Source organism: Macrotis lagotis, chromosome 1 (assembly GCF_037893015.1).
Source record: "Macrotis lagotis isolate mMagLag1 chromosome 1, bilby.v1.9.chrom.fasta, whole genome shotgun sequence".
Lineage (NCBI taxonomy): Eukaryota > Metazoa > Chordata > Mammalia > Peramelemorphia > Peramelidae > Macrotis > Macrotis lagotis.
In genome coordinates, this window is record NC_133658.1 from 348,460,375 (window position 1) to 348,483,680 (window position 23,306).

The 23,306-nt window shown below is 39.0% G+C and overlaps 1 protein-coding gene across 1 annotated transcript in view; it reads left to right on the forward strand.

The window, feature by feature from the left end:
- The window catches only part of PPP1R16B (protein phosphatase 1 regulatory subunit 16B), a 142,824-nt gene that overhangs the window by 99,407 nt on the left and 20,111 nt on the right, over positions 1-23,306 (forward strand). The window contains exons 3-6 of the mRNA XM_074211961.1: positions 7,390-7,460; positions 12,106-12,251; positions 17,739-17,842; positions 19,409-19,533. Of these exons, the coding sequence (XP_074068062.1) occupies positions 7,390-7,460; positions 12,106-12,251; positions 17,739-17,842; positions 19,409-19,533 (446 nt within the window). The remainder of the gene's footprint in view (positions 1-7,389; positions 7,461-12,105; positions 12,252-17,738; positions 17,843-19,408; positions 19,534-23,306) is intronic.

The following is a 23,306-nucleotide window of genomic DNA, read 5'->3' on the forward strand; positions in this document are numbered from 1 at the left end:
CAATTCACTTGCTTGTCATGGCATCACCTCCCTGATGGCATGGTTTTCTTCAAGAATGAAGGACAGGGTGGCTAGGTGGCGCAGTGGATAGAGCACCGTCCCTGGAGTCAGGAGTACCTGAGTTCAAATCCAGCCTCAGACACTTAATAACTACCTAGCTGTGTGGCCTTGGGCAAGCCATTTAACCCCATTGCCTTGCAAAAACCTAAAAAAAAAAAGAAGAAGAATGAAGGACAAACATTGAAAGCCAAAGAAAGAAAACTTTATATCTGATCTTCAAGTCAAAGGAGTCACTGGAATGGACTGAGTGAGGGGGAGGTTTGTGTGTGTGTGTGTGTGTGTGTGTGTGTGTGTGTGTATCTGAGAAACATGGACAGATCTATGGTTTAGGAAGATCCTTTGGAAGATCCTTTGGCCATTGTGTAAGAATGGAGTGGATCTAGGATAGACTTGAGGACACAAGTCGGGAGACCTTTGCAATAATCCAGATGAGGGGGAATGACCTTCTAATCTGGGGGGGGGGGTGTTTGCATGAGTGGAGAAAATGAGTTTGATGGAAGAGTTAATGTGTGAAATGACAATATTTGATAATAGATTGTATATATGTGGTAAAAAGATGACAGAGGTTGTGAATATCTCTTTCTCCAACTTAACCCAGTGCTGATGTACTGTAAGGAGCTTATAAATGCTTGTTGATTTGATTGTCGTCCAAGGATCATCTTAGCTGCATTTTTGGAGATGCTCAATAACAGGTTTCCTGGAAGATGATTCAGCTTTTTGGTCATATCATCTTTGAGGGGTTAAATGGCCAAGATTTGATGCTGTTGTGGAAGAGATCTGTCACAATGACATGTGCTTTCTTCCTATTTTTTTTCTAATGAAGTTAAACATCAACAAATGTAAGTATTTTGATGCAAAAAGAACAGAGTATTGTACATGAAATTATAAATCTTTGTAACATAGTTATTAAAAGTTAATGCCCCCTCTGACCTTCCTTCTGCTCATTCCTGTTTTTTTTACCATTTAATTGATCCCCCCATTACAGTCACTATACCTACTCCCTTTGTACTTCCCCAACTAAATAAAAACTCTCCTTTGTAACAAATAAGATAAATTAGTATAGGGACTGTGTCTGAAGATATATATCTCATTCTGTACCCCTGCAAACCAATAATGTCAAATTAATGCACTATAGAAATGTGAGATGTGATGACCTCTGCAGAGCCTGTGACCTTTTGTTTCTTCTTCTTTTTTTTTTTTTGGCAACATCACAGAGTCAACCTTGGCTAGAAAATGCTGCCTCCTTCCTTGTGACTCACACATTACCCAGAAGTCTGACTTCCTACAATTCTTCATACAAATGTCAAATCTCTCATTGATAACTTTCACTCACCATGGTTTTCACCAGCCCTTGGGGTTCTAGTTAGTGTAGTTGGTAGAGGGAGAGATGTGACTTAGAGATGTAACTAGTCTAGGTCCATCCTCAACCCCTCTGCCTCCCAGGAGCATCCATCCCTATTTTGAATCACACCATGTCTATGAAATCTCTGGAATCATGGCACTCTTCATTCTGGCTGCTATGAGTATCTCTTTTTGGTAAATTCTGTTTCATAAACCTGAGCTGTCATTATTAGAACATAGATTTAAATTTGGAAAGGACTTTAGAGGTCACGTATTTCAAAATCATCAATTTAAAAGCTGAAGATGAGGCTCAGAAAAACTAAGTGACTGCTTAATGTCACATAAGTAATGTGACAAGGTCTGGATTTGAACTGATCTGGTCCAACTCCAAAATTCTTTCTGCTGTACTAGGATCCAATCTCTAGATGTTTCTCTCTAGATATCTGAGTGTGGCTATGGAAAACCCAGTGATGGAGAATAGTAGCTCATATTCCCATGCCACCTCACAGTTTGCAGAATATTTTTCTTAAACTACTCTAATAGTACATTGATAGCATGTTATTTTTGGTCATTTTTTTGGTCAAGTCTAACTTCATGACCCCATTTGGGGTTTTCTTTGGCAAAGATACTGAAGTGATTTGCTATGTCCTTTTCCAGGTCCTTTTACAGATAAGTAAAGTAAGATGGACAGAATTAAGAGACTTGTCCAGATGGTAAGAGTTTGAGGTCAGATTTTGAATTTAGGAAGATGAATATTCCTGACTCTAGGCCCAGCACTCTGTCCATTCAACTGCCCCACTCCTACCCATCACCCATTTAACAGATGAAGCAACTGAGGTTCAGAGAGATGGACTTTCTGACAATTAGAGAGTAGTAAATGACAGAGGCAGGATTTGAATCCAGGTCTTCAGATTCCAAATCCATAACTCTTTTTACCACACTTCACTGCTTTTATATCACCCAGTATTGTTTTTCATAGATCTGCCCATCTTTTCATGGCCCACTTCGTGTTGCATCCCCTACTTCTGAAATGAACTGGACTTTGTTGCTATTCTACATGTTTCTATCATCTGACAACTGATTGCTCTGAAATTTCATGTATTTTGTTGAGTCTTTTCAGCCTGTTCAAGCCTACTGAGCTGATTAGACTGTGGAAAATGGAGGTAGCCATGGTATAGTGGAATGAACATTAGATTTGGAGTCACAAGTACAGGATTTGGGGCCCTTCCTCTGCCTCTTACTAGTTGTATAATCTATGTAAGTCACTTCATCTCACTAACTTGTACTCCTGCAGTAAGGAAGGGAGAGGCATGGGGCAGGTCTGTAGCCAGTAGGGAAGCAGCCAATAGACTGGAGAGATAGAAGATACCTGAGAGAGTAGCAATGATAGAGCAATCTGCTGGAGAAGATGGGATGGTAAAGGATCATTTGTTCATGTAGAATAGGGTTTCCCTTCACAATAAAGACTATATCTATGGGGTGGCTAGGTGGTGTAAGTGGATAAAGCACTGGCCTTGGAGTCAGGAGTACCTGGGTTCAAATCCAGTCTTAGACACTTAATAATTACCTAGCTGTGTGGCCTTGGGCAAGCCACTTAACCCCATTTGCCTTGCAAAAATCTAAAAAAAAACAAACTACATCTTCTCATGCTTGGACAATAGTAAACAATAAATCAACAATTTTTATTTATTCATATCCAAGATGTGATCTAACTAGGGTAGAGTACAACAAGATTCTCCTCTCCTTACTTATGGAAGTTGTGACTTTCTTAATTATAGCCTGTAATTATGTTAACTTTTTTTAATCTGCTAAATCATACTGCTTTGACCATTGTTTGCAATCCACTCAAATCCTTAACTTTTTTCAAAGTCTTTCATCTTTGACTTGTGAAGGTGATTTTGATTTTTTTGACTCCATTGTAAGATTCTTGATTTACCTCTTTTCAATGTATTTTACTGTTTTATTTATTATCTCTGTTAAATTTCATCTTATTAGATTTTGCTTACTTCTGTAGTTTGTCAAAACCTTTTGGAATCTTGACTCTTTATGTCATCTACAAACTTGAGAGGCAAGCCTTCTATGCCTTTATCTAAATCATTGATAAAAATGTTAAATGGTATATGGCTAAGTATAGCTCTTTGGATCACTTCAACCTACAACTCTTGCCAAGCTGACATTGAATCATTAAGGAATACTTTTTAAGTATAGCCATTCAACCGGTTATGAAGCCATCTAATTAAATTTGTATGTTGTTCACATCTTTCCATATTTAACACAAGAATACTATGAGATATTTTATCAACTGCTTTAACAAAATCTAGGTAATATAGATACTATTTTTCTGATGTACCAATTTAGTAATGTTATTTTTTAAAAAGAAATGAATAGGGTAAACAGTCTAGTGTGACCTGTTATTAAAGTCATACTGGTTCTTCTGTAGTCATCACTTTCTTTTCTAGAAAATCACTATCTTTTCAGTAATCTGGCATAGAATTTTTCCAGGATTTGAAGAAGTTTGTGTGAGTGTGTGACTGTATCCTTCTTTCAAACTACTCCTGTTTTTCCTCATCAGAACGATTTCCCTTTCTGTCTTTGAAATTTCACTCTTGACAGCTTCTCACCTTTCCTGAGCCAATTCTCCATGTAGAATTTTAATTCATTGGATCCCATCTATCATTCCTCTGGACCTACTGAAATCTGCTTTTAAAAAATCTAGGGCACATTCCATAGTATTTCTAACAAATTCTAAGAAGGAATGACCATTCCCCTCATGCTCCCCCTTTCATCAAGATTTCTATCACTTTCATCCCAGCACCCAGTTCCTTTCTATTAGTAAGAGTTAGATTAAAAATTGAATTCCCAGAGTTAGCTCTTTCACTTTTGAAAGGATGAAATATTCATTAAGATAAGTCAAGAAATGATTAGCTGCTTTAATAATGGTGGGGAGGAGAGAGAGAGAGGGAGAGGCAGAAAGGCAGAGACAGCAACAGAGAGAGAGGAAGAGAGGGAGGGAGGGGGGAGAGAGAGAGAGAGAGAGAGAATGAATGAGAATCTGAGGGGAGAAAGAGGGAGATAGTTAAAGAGACTGAGAAAAGACAAACAGAAAAAGAAAGATTCAGAATCTATCTGAATAAGTGAAACTCCTTATCACTAATAATAGCCTGCTTCTATGCTTCTGCTGTATTTTTCAAACTCTCCCTTTTATTCCATTTTCTATTCTCAAGTGGTTTTATAACATACTTCATTAAGAAAATCTCCCTCCATTTTTCATTACCTAAGTGTTTCCACCATATTTCCCTGCTCTGTTTCCTAGTTCTCTTCAACATGACTATATTTTTTAATAAACCCCTTTCACCCATCCTCTTCCTTTATTTTAATAAAACATCCCTCTTCAGAGTTTTTGTCCAGGCATGGGTTCCACCTATTTCATCTAGAATTATAAAGTCAAGGTTGCTTCCTAATATTATGTCAGTTAGATCCTCTTGCTTATTAACCTTGAGTAGAACATAGAGTTTTTTTTTGATATGTATTTTTCCTACCTGTGAACATTTGAGTATCTCATCTACTAGCTGTCTTTCTTTCTTTTAGTTCCTTTCTCTGTTATCTAGTGTGATGGAAATAAACAGGATGTATTCACCCTCCTTCATATCAACCTTTTAATTTAATTTTACTTGGTTGTGTACAGGTTTTATCTCTGCTCCCAATTCCATTAGGATGTAAGTTCCTGAAGAACAAGGACTTAAGTGGGTTTTTGTCTACATACTTAGTTAGCACAGTGCTTTGAACAAAGAGTCTGCTTAAATAATGCTTATTGGGATGACTAAGTCATTACCTCTATGAGCCTCATTTTCCTCATATTTTTATTGTTCAGTTATTTCAGTCAGGCCCTTCTCTTCATGATGCCATTTGAGGTTTTCTTGGTAAAGATTCTGAAGTGATTCATCATTTCCTTCACCAGCTTATTTTACAGAAGTAAAGTGGAAATAAAGATACTTGGACTTGGATTCAAGAGTTCTTTACTTCAATGATGACTAGCCTTGTCACGTTAGATATGTTACTTTATTGCTTCTAACCTGCAATTCACCCCTAAATAAAATGTGGGTTGTAATACTTGTTCTAACTCCCTTGCTGACTCATATGGAAAGTGATTTGTAAGATCTAGAGGAACTTGAAAACAAGATCTCCAAATCATTTGGAATCCTTGGGTGGTATGACCTAAAGGTCATTTGGAAGATTGGGTTGCTTTCTCCCAGGGCTTTGGTGCTCAAAGGGGATTAAATATTATCTCCTTTGGCCTTTGGGCAGTGGATTATTGCCTATCCTACCCAAGTGTCCTAGTTGGAGAGTCTTCTGAAAAGGAGAAACAGTGCAGGAGCATACCATAGGAGTGAGAAGGTTTTTCACCTTGTTCCCAAATCCCAAGTATTGATTTTAATGACATTGGTATCAGTCAGGCTCACAGGAGCCTGAGCCTCCATTCAGACTCATGACTCTCAGTCACAAACTTGCTGGAAGTGAGGCTTCTCTAGCAAGGGACCAATGCACATTTTTTTTTTTAGGTTTTTGCAAGGCAAATGGGGTTAAGTGGCTTGCCCAAGGCCACATGGCTAGGTAATTATTAAGTGTCTGAGGCCAGATTTGAATTCAGGTACTCCTGACTCCAGGGCCAATGCTCTATCCACTGCGCCACCTAGCCACCCCTCAATGCACATTTTCACTGGACACTGAAATCTAGTGCTGAAGGGCTATGATCTGAATCACTCGAGAGGGAAAAATCCCCATTCCTTGGAGTCATAGAATGCCTGAGGTGGAAGGGACATTGGAATAGAAGATAAAGGTTCAGAACAGGAAGGGTATTAGATCATCTATCTAATCTAGGAGTTCTTAACCTTTTTTTTGCTTAGACTCTTTCTCAGAATAACGTTTTCAAATGCATAAAACAAAATGCATGGGATTACAGAGAAAACTAGTTATATTGAGATATAGTTAACAAAGTTCCTATATCCCAGATTAAGAATTCCTCATCTAGTGCCATTTCCTCACCCTACAGAGAAGGAAACTAAGGCACAAAGAGGTTAGTAACTTAGTCTATGGGGCAGGGAGATGAATCTTCAACGATATTCCTTTCTACCAAGTTTCCAGTGCAGTATCTTCCTGGAGTCCTTGCATGTCAGTAATGTTCAATGCAAGTAATATTATGCAGAGTTATTTTCATCTGGGTCTAATCCTTATAGTAAAATGTGAGGCTATATCTTATTGAAACTTTGTATATTTTAGAGCATCTAGCTCAGGACTTTGCACATATTAGGTCCCTTGTTGAAAGAGCTACAAAAGTGAGGTAACAATAGTGCTTTTACAAAGTGTTCTTACAAAAACCCTATGTAAGATGCAAATGTGATTATCTCCATTTTACAGATGAGGAAATTGAAGCTTAGAAAGGTAAAATTTTTAGCCTATGTTTATAGTTAACAATTCAAGTTGACTCCATCCTCTGGAGTGGAATCTTAGGAACTTGGTTTATAAATCTGTAAAGAAAGCATGTGACACAAAGTTGTGGTCTAGTAATACTAAAAAGAAAAGCATCAATATCTTAAAAAAACTCTCCAAAGAAAAAGATCAGATAGGAATATGAAAGCAAAAAGGACATTTTTGTTGTTTTTTAAAGTCATTGCAAATAACAAAATGCAAATAGTTTGGAATTTGTAGTTTTATGTATGATAATTTATTAGTCAATTAATTTTCATGAATAGTTATATTGTTAATGATTATGAAGTTTAATCTTTAAAAACAAACTTCTAAAAATCAAATAAACTTGGCTATATTGGATATGTAAATGGAAATTAAAGTTTCATGTTTAGAGGTTTTAAAAAAAGCTGCAGCTTCTCCAAAACATAGGGAAAGGATGATCTGGGGGAGGATTAGGAGGTAGGAGAGTGGTACAAACTTTGGCATGAGATGCTCATCTCTCATCATCTTTTCCCTTTATAGTGCGTTACTTTCTGAAGAACAAGATAAGCCCTGACCTATGCAATGAAGATGGACTCACTGCACTGCATCAGGTGAGAACCTAGGCATGTCCCATCCCTGGTGTTAGGGGGAGAGAGGGAGGGAGCGAAGGAAGATATCCCTTCTTATCTTTTCCCACCTTCAGTCTACTTGTTGACCCTGGATCTATTCCACATTCCAACAAGTAACTAAGGGGCCATTTCCAGGGCTAAAACATATATCCTAGTTTGTTATGGTGATTAGAGAAGAATGAGTTTTCCATTGTAGGACAATTTCAGAAACATCATTCATATTGAGACAGTGACCTTTGTGAAAAAATGGGTATACGTGCTCCTAGCTAGTGAATAGTTGGGGCACCAGTCTAATGCCCCAGGAGGGCTCCAAGGCTCTGCTCTCATTTCTGGGCTGGTCTTGGACCTCAGGTGATAGGCATTGGGGAGATATGATATGAAGCTATCAAAGAATTCATAAACTTATCCTGACATCTTGTTCCAACCTACTTTTTAGCTTTATCTCATACTCTTACTACTTTCCTTGAGATATTCAATGTTCCAGCCAACTTGGAACTATGTACCTTTTTCTTATTTTGCCCTGTGTCAGCATCATAGGATCATAGATTTAGAGATAGAAAAGACCTTGGAGACCTTCTAGTACAATCCCCCTATTTTTCAGTTGAGGTGGCAGTAAATAGCAAAATTTGTGTTTTAACCCAAATCCTTTGACTTGAAATGAGGATATTTCAAAGAGGCCCTGTGTCAAATTCTACAAAAATGGGAAGAGCTGCACTTATCTCCTGTTCTATCATTTTGTTATGTTCTAATGGGTGTTTGCCATGGGCTTTCATTTGTCTGCAAGGCACTGACTTATTCAAGATTCACAAAATAGCTTTGGAAAACTATGGTCATATCTTCATGGAGTAGCATATTCTGTTCCAAGTCTACATTTGAGAGAAGAGCCAACAGGACAAGGTGGAAATTATATGACCTATAAGGAAAGTCAGGTGGTATGTGTATGTGTGCGAGTATGCTCAAGGGACTATGTGAGAGGATATGTATATGGCCTTGATTTAATTTTGAGGTTTGGTATCTCTAATCTCCATTAACTCTTTTCTTCCTGTGTGGTAATCCTTTACAGGCCAGGATCACTGAAACTGAGCAAGCTGCCCATTCCCTGGTCTCTACTTTCTCTGTGATCTCCAGCAACCATTATTTCCCAGGAAAGAGTCATTATGATAGTATTATAGTAGGTTAGAATCAGAACTGGAAAGGACCTCTAATCCAAGACTCTCATTTAAAAAAAATTTATGGTTTTTTTTAATTAAAGTATATTTTCTTTCCCTCCCATCTTCACTTCTGATTGAAAAAGAAAAAAGAAAACTCTTATAAAATATGCATAGTCAAGCAAAACAAATTCCCACATTAGCCAATTCCAAAAAATAAATGTTTCAATCTTTAATCTGAATCCATCATCTTTTTGGCAGGAGATAGATTGGCATCCTTATCACTTGTCTTCTAGAATCATGGTTGAAGATTTCATTTATCACAGTCTTTAACTCTTTCAAAATTATCTGTCTTTGTTGTTAAGTTGTTTTTCAGTCATGTCGCACAGTTAGGAAATATCTGAGAGAAGTAGAGTCTTCCTGACTAGGCTGGGCTCTCTAGTTACCAGCCTCCCTATTATTATTATTGTATTGCTTGTTCTCCTGCAAACCCCCTCCTTTTACAGATGAGATCATATCAGAAGGATCTGTATCTTGCCCCCTTCTAAGCCTAGGACCCTTCAGGACTTATTCTCATCTTATTAGATAACTTAGGATGGGTAGGGCTGCAACAGGTGGGGTTGGGTATAGGGAACAGTAGTTGGGTTGTTAAGCTCCATCTAAACACAGATCATCTCTCCAACTTCTTTTTGAACAATGGTAAATGCACCCATTGACTATGAGGTACTTGTCCCATCTTCCCTCTCCCCTGCCTGGTGCTGCCTGTTGTAGTGTCAAATGTACATAGAAATCAGTGCCTTGAATGATAAGAAGGGGTTTTTGTTTACTAGAATGTGCTTTCCCAGCAAACAGACCCACAATTTAAGCTTGGGTTGCAATGGTAGCTTCCATGGCTCCCTGCCAGAAAAGACTGCTGCCCTGGGGTCATTGGCCTAAACTTATGGATATGCTGGCCCAGTGTCTGTCCCCTGATGAAGGGATGTGGAATAGCTGGGGGTCAAGACCTACTTCCTGCCCTGAGATTGGCTGCTATTATAACTACTTCTCTCTTCTCTCTTACCAAAGGTTCATGGGAAGGGCAAAATTGTAGACCTATAATGGTTGTTCCTTGGCCTGCCAGTCTTGCCAGCTGTCATGCAAGGGGAGTGTGAATGTTTATTGGAGGTGGGAATGGGGTTGGGAACAGAACCAATTTGTGAGTCATCAATGTAGTGACCTCCCTGGTGAAAAAACTCCATCCTCCCATGCAGACTTAACAATAGAGCCACAACTTATAACATCTCTTAGTCTTAGAGAGTTGTCTAGGTTACTGTTAGTGACTCTCTTGTATAATAAGAGACCAGACTTGAACCCAGACTGACCTAATTCCAAGGAAGTCTCTACTATATACTGCTTCTCATAGGTTATTTCATTAATAATTTGAAAAATGATTCAATTCAGAAAACATTTTTATTTAACTATGTACAAGACATTGTGTTAGATTCTTGTCCTCAAGGAGCTTATATTCTTCTGGGAGAACATGTGTACATACAAAGTAATTTGAGAATAGAGAATATAGCACTAGTAACTGAGGGAATCTGGAAACATGTCCCTGAAAAAAATAGCATCTGAGATGAGATGATGATGAATGATGATAATGATGTCATCAGTGGAAAAATATACAGTGGGCATAAGAAAGTTATCATATATTTACACTGACAACCTAGGTTTAGGTAAGGATTAAGGATAGGTATGGGAACTGTGATTTCTTTGGTTAAAGAGCACTTCTATGTAAGGAAACTACCTCTGCTAATGTTACACAAGGTAAACATCTGAAACCAGATTTGAACTGAGGATGATGAGTTTTACTGCTTCCAGGTTTGATACTCTATCCTCTGTCACCTAGCTGCAGTACCAAAGGAGTCTATGCCACAAAAAAAAAGGTCTTAGGATGTTGCCTGGGGACACTGAGAGGTTTCATGACCTACCCAGAGTCACATATACAGGGATAAGGTTTGAACCCATGCCTTCTTGTATTGGAGACTGACTATCTGCTAAACCTTGCTGCCTCTCCCAAGTCAGAGATAACCTTGGAAAGGACTTCATGGTTCATTAAGACTGGCTGCCTAGAAGAGGCAGCACCAGTCACTTCATGGCAGATTGACCTTTTCCCAGGTAGAGGAACATTTAGGAGGCATTGATATGAGGATTACCAGGAATGTCCAATGCCCTCGAAGAACCTTTATACATATACTTTCTTTTCATTTTTTTAGTTTTTTAAAAATATTTTTATTTTTAAAAATTTTTAAGCATTTAAAAAATTTTTTTGAGTTCTGAATTTTTTTCTCCCAACCACCTTTTTCCTACCCACTGAGAAGACAAGCAACATGATATCAATTACACATGTAAAGTCATATAAAACATATTGGGAAAAAATGAAGAAAAATAAAGTGAAAATATATACTTCAATCTGTGCTTAAAATTTATCAATTCTGGGGTGGCCGGGTGGCGTAGTGGATGGAGCATTGGCCCTGGAGTCAGGAGTGCCTGAGTTCAAATCCAGCCTCAGACACTTAGTAATTACCTGCCTGTGTGGCTTTGGGCAAGCCACTTAACCCCATTTGCCTTGCAAAAAAACCTAAAAAAAAATTCATCATTTCTCTCTCACTGAAGGTAGATAGCATTTTTCATCATGAGTCCTTCAGAACTGTATGGGAACATTGCCTTGATCAGGTTAACTAAGTCATTCACAGTCGAACATCATTACACTATTGCTGTGTTGAATATAATATTCTCCTGGCTCTGCTCACCTCACTTTACATTAGTTCATATGTCTTCCCAGAGTTAGGGTTTTTTTTGTGTGTGTTCCAAATCTTTCCCCTTCCTCTCTTCCCTCTCCCCTTCCTAAGATGGTTAACAATTTTATATTTTACAAAAGGGGAAACTGAGGTGGGGGAAGGACTTGCCAAGATCACATAGGATGCAAATGGCCAACAAGAATAAGAACCCAGGTCCTCTGACATTAGATTCCATGTTCTTGCTGCTATGCCTCCCTTGGTGTAGTCCTTGCAAATGCTGAATGAAATAGAGAACAAAAGTGAGGGATAGTTGAGCTGATATAGCAAAAATATTGGATCTGGATCCAGTCGGGCCTGGTTTAAAATCTTAGTTCTCCTACTTAGTACCAGTAAAGTCTTGAGGAAGTCACTCTAGTAATAATAACAGGCATCTCTATTATACTTTAAAATCTTCAAAGTACTTTATATATAGTCTGTCATTTGAACTTAACTTCCTAGAGTTCATTTTCTTTCCCTGCAGAGTAAGGGGAGGGGGCATTGTAGAATCTAATGTCCAAGGTTTCTTCCAGCTCTAAAACCTGTAAGCTATAATTTGGTGATTTCTGGGACCCTGTTGTTTCTGCCTTAGTCTCCCTTTGGCCTGACACTCACTCTCTCTCTCTCTCCTCTCTGCTTCTGTGTACTTCTTCCTGTTCCCTAAAGTGCTGCATAGACAACTTTGAAGAGATAGTCAAGCTTCTGCTGAGCCATGGGGCCAATGTCAATGCCAAGGACAATGAGTTGTGGACACCCCTGCATGCTGCTGCCACTTGTGGCCACATCAACCTGGTGAAAATCCTCATTCAATAGTAGGTGGTACCTTTCATTCTGTCTTCCTTTTGAGTGTTTCCTTTCCTCCAGAAGCATGTGACAATGAGTCTTGGATTATTAATGGGTAGGTGGGTGGGTGGAGGTGTCTTGGAATGGGGAGGGAAAAGGGATTGACAACTCCACTGTTCCCATTTTCTGGGAATTGGAGGAAGCTGGATTGCATCACCACTAGAAGGATACTGTTGTGCTTGTTGACTGGGAGCTGACCTACATTCTTCCCTAGTAAGTGAGCCCTGGCCAGGGTAACTCAAACTCATGGTAACTGGGAGTTATCCTGGAGAGAAAGCTTCCTTTCTTATGAAGATTTAGAAGATATAGGTTTGAACCCTAGAATTATTTCTTGCTTATTATATGAACATGGGCAGGTCTGGGAGTCTCTATACATCAGTTTTCCTCCTTCATAAAATCAAAGTGTTGAACTGGATGATGTCTTAGGTCTGCTCCCAGATCCTCTGATCTCATGATTAATGATATCTGAGATCCTGTTCTGCACTAGCATTCTGTGATTCTAATGAAATGATAGAATAAGAAAGCAAGCTTTGAGCCATTTTTTTTCCCTTTTCACCTGTGATGATCAAACTTAGTAGTTGTAAAGTTATGTTGAGTCTCAGAAGAAAGGTGTTGTGTGTGCCTGGGGTGGGGGTTGATCTTGCAGTTTGCAGACTCCAGAGATTTAGGGTATTGTGTTTTTATAGCAATAATAGACTGTATTGTTGAAGGCATGGATCATTCCTTATCCATTTTTACTGCTACACAATATAAAACCCCTTTTTGAGATCCTTAAAAAAACCTAGACAAGGGCAGACACCCCAATATACTATGCATAAGATACTGAATATGAAATTCACCTGTGAGCCAGGAAGACCTTATGTATGTAATGAATTTGAGACCTCTTCCAAAGAGTTTGGTGTCAGCCAACTTTGGAAAATCAGCCATTGAAAGGTTTATATTATGTTATGATGAACCAGAAAAAAGATAGAAAAAGTCCCAGATTTGGAGATCTGTGTTTGAATTCTAGCTACTATCTGCAACCTTGAGCAAGTCATTTCCCTCCTTTGGACCTCAGTTTTCTCCATTAAATGAGAGAGCTAATAATTCCTTGCTTGTGAAACTGCAAATTAGCTCAGCCATTCTGGGAATTCTTAGCAAGAAAATTGCTATGCTGTTCATACCCTTTGATTCAGCAATCCTAGTGATGGATTTATGCTTCAAGGACATCATAACAGGGAGAAAGATCTATATGTGTGAAAATATTCACAGCAGTATTAATTACATTAATCAAAAAAACTGCAAACAAGCTATAGGCTTAGCTATTGGAAAGTAGCTGATTAAACTGTGGTAGATAAATACTATTAAATATTATTGCATCATAATAAATGAATGAAGTAAGCAGGATCAGAAGAATAATATACACAATGACCAAGATCTTAGAAATGAAGAAGCAACAAAATTTAGGTCAAATATGAAATCCAATGTTGATAGCAAATTACTGAAGTTAAAACAATGCCCTTCCTTCTTCTATCAAACAGTAAATTACAAAAAAATGAGTGATTTGCTCTCTAGGTCAAAATCACTTAATTAGGCAGTTTTCTTGAGCTTTTTGTAGGAAGATGCTGTGGGACAGTTTGTTTTTAATTGGGAAGTAACTATAAGCTCCTTGAGGGTAGATATTGTCTTTTTTCTCTTTTTGTTTCTCCAACGCCTAACAGTATCTGATGCACAAATAGTCAGTACATGTAACTGATTGATGTATAAAAGATAAAATGGATCAAATAAAATTGTATCAAATGAGGGGGTTGGACTAGATGATTTCCAAGGTCCTTTTCATCTCTAAAATCTTATTATCTTATGAAACTGGAAACTCTAAACAACAGAATACTGGAATTCTGACAGCTTGTGTGTCCCAACATTTGTGACTCATCTTCCCCACCCCCTGTTATTTTTCCTAGGACTAACTTGTGGGATTATTTAGATGTCCTACAGCACTTGAGTGATTTAGAGTGATTATCCCAGAGAAGTATTGTACTCATTATGCAAAGATTTAAGTTTTATAACCATAATCAACAGCTTGATGAAAAGCATTGCTACTAGTATTACAGAGCTGTACTATTATATTTCAGTACTCATATTTTTAATCTCATCATAGGAGAGACAGTATGGTGTAACAGATAAAAAAAGATGGGGGGGGAGTGGTTTGAACTTGGAGTTAGGATACCTGATTTCCATCCCTAGATCTGGTGCTTACTAGTTCCACAACCATATTTAAGTCACTTTATTCCTCTATGATTCGGTTTTTCATTTGTAAAATAGATATAATAATACTTGTACTGAATATCTCACACGACTTGGTAATGAAAGTTCTTTGTAAATTTTAAAGCACTTGTGGAAGTATGAGTTATCATGAGTGATGACACTGTACCTTGTTTGTGGAAGTCAATGCCTCTTGGCTAACCTATATTTGACATTTATAATTGTCCAAGATGAGGTCACTCAACTCTTGTCACTAGGGGACAAAGAATACAATATAAATGCAGTCCCATGACATATGCTCTTGCTAGTAGTATCAGAAGAAGAAAAGAAATGCTTGCTCCTAAGTATCTTCAGATGATTTTAGACCCTTCCTGGAAGGGTGGAACTCTACTTACATATTCAAGTATGCAGATTTTGTAAGGATAGTGTTATTTAAACTTCCTCAGGATGTGGGGAGCTGCCCAGGAACTGTCCATGGTAAACTTTCTTTCCTCTCTATATAACGCTTTGAATTTGTTAAAATTAAGTTGGAATAATGCCTTCTGAGAACTTCTCCAAAGCTCCCCAAGCATTAATCTTCAAAAAATATACTAATGCAAGAGAGTATGGTAGAGATGGTGATATATCTTATTTGCATTCAATTATTTACATGTTGTCCCCACCACCAGATTGTAAGCTTTTTGAAGCTATTTTTGTCTATTTTCCTTATCCCTAGGTTTAGCACAGTATTTGTCATATAATAAATACAATAAAATTCTTGTTGATTGGCTGATTAATTACTTAAAGAATATTTTCTTTTATGTAGATGTGGTCTCTATTTAATCAATCAATAAGCCTTTATTAAGTGCTTACTATTACTATATACCAGATACTATAAAAGGCATTGGGAATGTAAAGAAAAAAGAGAAATAATCCTATTTTCAAGGAGCTGTTATAATGGAAGATACAACTTCCCTTCATACCTTAATATTCTTCTTGAATTGCTATAATTGAAAAAATTAATCTGCTGGTATCTAACCTTTTGGTGATGATGTTCTATTAAAGTGACTATACTTTTTCTAATTGACTGGGGCCCACACTTAAAACCTGTCCAGCTCCATAGGCCTTTCCACAGCTTGGATTCTACAGGTAGAGCTTTTAAGAAGTCTGGTCCCCTTCAGATCAGAGTGAGGCATAAAAGGAAAATGGATGTAGTGGAGGATCTCCATGTTACAGACCAGAAAATAGCACTGACTCTGTCAGGGCTGAAAGAAATTGTGTCAGAGAAAGGCACATGGCATGAACTCCATGCTGCTTTTTTAAGTACTTTTGGAAGTACTCATCTGAGAAGCCATTCACAGTCAATTGAGAAGTAGCTTCTAGCTAGAATCCAGAGCTTTTATGAGGGATATGGAGAAACAGTCAGAACTTGACCTCCTGTCCTTTGGAGCCGCATTTCTCTGCTTCAGTTTGGCCAGCATCTAGCATCCCAGTGCCAGAAGGACCCATCAGCCCAGAGAAGCATAACCCTGGAGTTGCTGCATGCCCTGAACAGCAGGATGAGAAAAAAATGGGGCAGATGCCACATAGACAAGAGGATGATGAATGATTCCAGCACACACCTGGGAAGGGTGGATCTGTTCTCACGTGCACCTGTCACAAGGTCTGAATGGACCTGGACTTTGGGTGTAAGGCTGTGGTGTGTGTGTGTGTGTGTGTGTGTAGACAATGTGCCTGCAAATCAGCTGTTGAAATTGATCCATCCATTCAAGTTTATGTCATCTGCTGCCAGATTAACCTTTCTCAAACATCACTTTTTATAAATATGCTTCATAAATGCCTTTTGTTCTATATCACTATCATTTTCTGAATAGATCCTGTCCCCTTTCCACTCCTTTGTAACAAAGAAAAACAATTAAGCAAAAGCAGTGACTGTATCTAATAGTGTATGCCATATTCTGCTCTGCCCAGGGGAAGGAGGCATGTTTCCTTGTCTCTTTGCCAAAGCCATTATTGATTTTTTAATTACTCAGAGTTCAGTTTTCTTTGGGTGAGCTTTTCATTTACATTGTAGCAGTCCTTGCATATTTTGTCACATATTTAATTAAGATTCTTTGGTGGTCATCTCATGCATACAAAATTTAGAGTTGGGAGTGGTTTTAGATATTATCTAGTGTGATCTTTTTATTTTTAGGTGGGAAACAGAAACCCATGGGAGGAGATATCACAAGTAGTTAAGTAAGAGAGCTAGGATTTGGCTTTAGGTCTTCTAACTCCACATCTAAGCTCATTCTGCCTTACCACATTTTGGTCCAACTTCTTCAGCTCTTCCAACTTGACCATATCACACCCTTTAGCCTTATTCCTACTGTTCCCCCACATTGCCATCAGGCACCCTATTTTTTCCATAGTCTAGGGGTCCATAACTAGGGCAGAGAGACCAAAGATTTATTTCAGAGTACTGAAACTTAGAGAACACTAATTGTGTCATCCCTGAGTATATTTCCTCCCCTGGTGGCTGCAGCCTGGAACCCAAGTCACTTCTCACTTTTGAGCAAGATGGAAATCTGGTGATGTTCCAAAGTGTGTTTCCTTCACACATCCCAGGTGATCACATCCCATATGAACTCTCCTATACCTAGTAACCCTGCTCTGCCCATAACTTTGAATCCAAGCACAAAAGTTCTTAGTTACTTATAATAATCAGAACAGAAATGTTTCACCGAGGAGTGGTAGACTGGAAGGTGCCTAGGAGGGGGAAGTGTTGGAAACAATTAAATGGTTGTTGGTCTACATGCACTAAATGGAAAAAAAGGAAGGATCTAGTGGAGAGCTTGATCCCTACCCATTTCTAAGGATGCTAGTAACCAAATCTATGAGATGTCAGTCAAACATTGTAAAAAATCATTTCAGAGACACATAAAGATCTAAAAATAATGATCATCTTTAAAGATGATGCCTTATAGTTTCATCTTGGCTGCCACTAGAGTAGATCCTCAGCCATCCATAACTATTTCCCTGGGGAGGGGAAAGACCAGAGGAGAGAAAGCTGTCTAATATAGACAGTTCCAAACAGCTTTCTGATAGCTTTTAAATGACCCACTCTGGTAGAATCTGCTTCCCTGAATCTCTCAAGAGAGCTGTGAGAAAAGGAAACAGAGGCATACTTAAAGGGAAGACTAAGTCTTTGCTCTATATTTCCCATCTGGTCTTCACATAAAACTTTCTTTTTACAGTGGAGCAGATTTGCTTGCAGTCAACTCAGATGGAAACATGCCCTATGACCTTTGTGAAGATGAACCAACCCTTGATGTGATTGAAACTTGCATGGCATATCAGGGTGAGGAATAAGGAGAAGTTGAGATTTTTCTCAGCTCTTTTGTTGTGTGTATTGGGGAGGGGTACAGAGTGGAAAGTAATGTGTACAAAAATGATTGTAAGACTAGAATGCATTGATCTCCGGGCCTGAAGGAAGCACTAGTGTGCTTCTGATTATGAATGTGACTATATTTGTTTCTATGCCTGTATTTGCTTGTGTATTTGTGTAAAGAGATTCCTTGGGATGAAAAACAGTATGTATATATCAACAATTAAAAACCAAATTGATGAAGAACATAGAACTAGGGAACTTGGATCCTAATCCTACTTCACTTTCAGTGATACTGCAGGACTCTGAACAAGCGATCTAAGCTCTCTAAGCCTCTGTTTTCTCATTTGTAAAAATGAGAATATTAATTCCTTTGCTGTCTACTTCTTAGGGCTGTTGTCAGGCTATGAGACAGTATAAAATATTATGAAATGTGAGCTCAAAGCTTTGTTAGCTTGGAAATTCACAAATCAGTGTTCATAATATCAGTGACTATTTGAGAATATAGACTGTTTGGAGTTTCTTACTTGTTTTCCAACTAGTTTGATTTGGTTTAGGAATAAAATGGTCAAGATTTGCCCTCTTAAAAATTTTTTTAACAAACCCCAAATATGATAAGCACACTCATGGAAAAACTAAACAGCAAAATGGAAATATGCATGAAATTTCAACTCTATATTGTGCATAACTTGCTTTTCTTTTTATTTATATTGTTAGTTTCAAGATATTCTTTTCAAAACTGACCTGCTTGTCTGTGTTTACTTTATTCTATTCTTTTTTTATGCATTTTAAAAATGCTTTCCCCTCTAAAGACCCATGTACAGTTGGAAGAAAGGGGGAAAAAAACCCTTTTGTCAAATATGGATGAAGAAGCAAAATAGATGCCCATATTGGTCATATCAAAAAATGTGTGTCTCATTCTACAACCTGAGTCCATCACTTCACTGACAGGAGATGGACAGCATTCTTCATTACTGTTCCTCTGGCATCATTGGTTGGTCATTGCATCAGTCAGAGTTCTTAAAAATTTTAGAATTGTTCATTTGTATAATGTTATGATATATAAATTGTTCTTTTTCTGGTCACTTCATTCTTCAATATTTCATGAAATCTTTTACAGAATTCTCTGAAATTGTCCTTTTCATTTTTTTACAGTGATATATATATATATATATATATATATATATATATAGAGAGAGAGAGAGAGAGAGAGAGAGAGAGAGAGAGAGACAGACAGACAGACAGACAGACAGAGAGAGACAGACAGAGAGAGAGATTTCTCTCTCTCTCAGTATAGGCCTGGTAGTACTATCACTGAATCAAAAGGTATAGACAGCTTAGTGACTTTAGGGATATAATCCTAAATTGCTTTCCAAAAGAGCAGAACCAATTCATAGCTCCATCAATATTGTATTAGAGTATCTGTTCCCTCTAACAATTGTCTATTTTCCTTTTTGTTCTTTTTTGTTAATCTGATGGATATGAGGTAGAATCTGGAAATATTTTTCTTATATGTATGATGTTGATTTGCTCTCTCAGGCATCACTCAAGAGAAAATCAATGAGATGCGGGCAGCTCCTGAACAACAGATGATCACTGATATCCATTGTATGATTGCTGCGGGTCAGGACCTAGACTGGACTGATGCTCAAGGAGCCACTTTGGTGAGCAGAATTGTCTCAGCCCAAGCTGGAGCCCCATCTGTCTCTACTGGTGGCAGTCCTGGCCTTTAGCCATCAGGATCCTGAAAACCAGAACCCATGCCAGCCACAATGACTGCTTCTAGGGCCATGCCTAACAGGAGAATTTCATAATGTAAGATGAACTCTACACATAAACAAAGCATTTTAGAAGCCCTGCCATCATCAAAGAAGCCAAAAACCATTTTAGGTTGTATGACTTTGGATGAGGTTAGATTATGGATTCATGAATTATTAGATCTAGAAAAGAATTCTAAAGATCTTCTAGGGGTGGCTAGGTGGTGCAGTGGATAAAGCACTGGCCCTGGAGTCAGGAGTACCTGGGTTCAAATCCAGTCTCAAACACTTAATAATTACCTAGCTGTGTGGCCTTGGGCAAGCCGCTTAACCCCATTTGCCTTGCAAAAAAAAAAAAAAAAGATCTTCTAGTCCAGTTTCCTCATGTTATAGATGAGAGAAGCGGGAGCCCAGAGAGGGGATATAACATAACTAAAGTCACACAGCTAATTAATTATTGATAAAGCTGCAACTAGACCCAAGGCTTTCTAACTCCTGAAATAGTTCTCATTACACAATAGCATCCTGCTTCTCATTGAACATGCTTCATTTTTTTTTTATGGGCCTGAATGAGAATCCTGGCTTGGGAACTAGTCCAGGGAAGGTCATGATCTCTCTTTGTGCTTTAGTCTCCTCATCTGTAAGATGAGAGGAGGGAATTCTTTTCTGATTATAAATCCTATTATCCTCCTTTTCTTCACAGGAAATGTGTGAAGGTCAGATAAGATAATTGAAATGAAAGCACTTTGAAAGGTCTGCTGCCCAGGCAGGGAGGCTGTTGGCACTGTGGGGCAGTCTCTTCCCACATAAGAGAATCACCAGTCATATTGGGCTTTGTACCATTTGTTGGCATTTGAGTGTGTAGAAGCCCTTTCTCTTTGAGCTCACAGGGAATGCCAGCCCAAACCACCACAGCATCTCCTCCCACAGTGTGAACTATTCAGTCAGCCATTCTATCTCATCTCAGCCACTAAAAGTTTGAAGCTGTTGGGTGAGAGACATGCTGAATCAACAAACAACATTCTTATGTGTGAGGTGCTAAGCAAGGTCCTGAATGAATGAATGAATGGGAAAAAAAAATTATTAAATGCTTACTAAGCACCAAGTACTCTGCTTTGTCCTTTAGATGCAAGGAGAAAATTGAAACAGTCCCTGCTCTGAAAAGGCTCACACTGAGTAGAGAGAAAACCAAAAGGTCTCTGGCATAGAGTAGAAGAAAAGGGCCTGGAGTCCTTGGTCTAGCAGCAGGGTGAATGGCAAGATTCAGGAGCCCTTAGGATGCACCAGTAGGCCAGCCTGCACTCCTGGAGGAAATGCCAGCAAAGCAGAGAGGGAGGTCCAGGAGACCTGAGGGCTCAATGATAAGACAGGGAACAAGGCTCGAAGACCCTTCCTTATTGAGAGGAGTGTTGTTATCCAATGGCGTGAACACACAATCTGTTCCACAGCCAGGGTTGGGCCCACCTTCCCTGGGAAGGGGCTGGTGGTCCTTAGGTTCTGGGTGGAACAGGGATTCTGGGTTCCCTCTTATAGGAATGAGATCATGGGGAAGGGAATCAGTGTCCAGGTAGGAAGGGAATGAGCATTGGCAGGAGAGAAGAGCACTCCGTAGCACCTTCTCCACTAGGGTCTCCAGTACTTTAGTGGACTACAGTATTGGGAAGCCCCCTCCCCTATTACTGCTGACAGGGCAAGGATACAAAGATAAATATTGCACATGTCCTCAAGATACTTCCAATCCCTTGGGGTGATGTGGGAGGTGAAATGTTTCAAAATAGTTCATACTTCAATATTCAAAAACTCTGTGGTTTATCAGTGACACAAGAGTGAACCTGTCTAGGCCTTCATAGAGAGTTCCATGAGTTTCTACTAGCCAAACATTCAGCCTAGCCAACTTAGTGATGATCTCTCTCTGTTCGGCAAGACTGGCCATTAGATGACAGACACATAATCTGTTGTTAGGTTCACATTGGAAGCTTTTTGGATTTGATAGGATTTTCCAGAACATGTGTTCTGCTGGCAGACCCTTGACTAGCTAAAACTATGCCAGTGGAAGATGCATTTGAGGGAAGGCAGGTGTGGCGGTGATAAAGACTTGAAAGTGCAGTTGTGCTTGCTGAAGGTTAGAGGGTTAGAGAAGGTGGAGCCAGGAGAAGGGGCACATTAGCATAAGACCCTGAGGTGGTAATCCAGGGCTAGTTGTCCCATGAATTACCACAATTTAAAGAAAGATGCTGGAAATGGCAGTTCTTCAGGGAGGAAATATATTTTCCTTCCAGTGCAGATGTTGGCACTCTGAGACCAAGTCTCATTTGCTCCCTACAAGTTGGCCTTTGAGAATCTGGGGTCTTCACAATGGAATCTTATAGGAGACTGTGATACAATTGTATTACAGTAATATCCCTTTCCAGTGTAAGACCCTGCTTTACATTCCTCTGCGCAGGCTGGCTTACCTTCCTGCTTGGGCCAACCCACATATGTTCTTAGGTCTTGCTCTGCAGAGAACAGAAACTGTCAATCAGCAAGGTTAGTATTGCTGCTGGTCCCAGCTGCTCCATTACACTGCCCGGGGCCTGATTCTTGCTACCCTCCCCTACTCTCTGTGTACCTTTTCTTGTCTCCTGGTATCTGGCTCTGATTCTTGATGATGAGTCACTTTGTTCTGGCTCTGACCTCTGCCATCTGGCCATTCATTGTCTGCAATCCTGACATCCCATGCTTGGGTTTCAATTCCTATCCCTGGGGTCTGAAAATTCTATTCTTGTCTTTCACTAGGGGCTCTAGTCCTCATTCATTAATATCTTGAGGCCAATATTGCCTCATCATACTGCCTCTTCCAGGTATGTGTTTATATCTACTAAGGAAGTGAGATCATAGAACTTAAAGTAAAAAGATAGAACTAAGATAGTGTCACCCCTTAATTTGACATATAAGGAAATTAAGGAGTGAATTTCCTAGAGAAGCAAGTTCCCAAGGACACATAGGTATTAAGTTGCAGAGCTGGGATTTGAATCCAGATCCTCTGATTCCAAATACAATAGCCCTTTCCATATATTATATTATCTCCTGGGCAGCTTTTTAGAACATCTCCTTCTTGTTTCAAATTCTCAAACTCTATAGCCAGTCTGTGCTCCGTGAATTCTGACTTTGCCCTTTGACCTGGTTCAAATCTTAGACGTAGAACCTTGCCTTCCTTCCTGAATCTCGTGATCTAAGCCCACTTCCTCTGACCTGCCTGGTATTAAATGTACTCTACATTATTGATGATCATCATAGCTATGTGTGTCCAGCTTGAACTTCGATGTCTCAGATTCATTGGTTTGCCTTAGCCCAATTCCCCGTTCCATACCCTTGTATCTTAGTTATGATCCCAACATTATCATTGCCCCAGCCAGTCTGAAACCTAGTGTTGACCCCAAATGAAGTATTTTTATGCATTTTGTTGTTTGTTTTTGAATGACAACAAGGGGTGATGTCTTGACTTGCATGTGATTTGGATTCCTGTGAGGCAAAGCTGCATAGTGGTCAGCTTCACTCTCTCTGAGTTCCCCAAAATCTAGTGGTGGGACAAAAGTCAAGACAATTTGTGACACCCCTTCATCACCCCTGTGATATAGGGGGTGACTCGTCTGATGCCTGACCAAGCTCTAAGTGCTCTATAGTCTCTGCTCTAGTTGTCT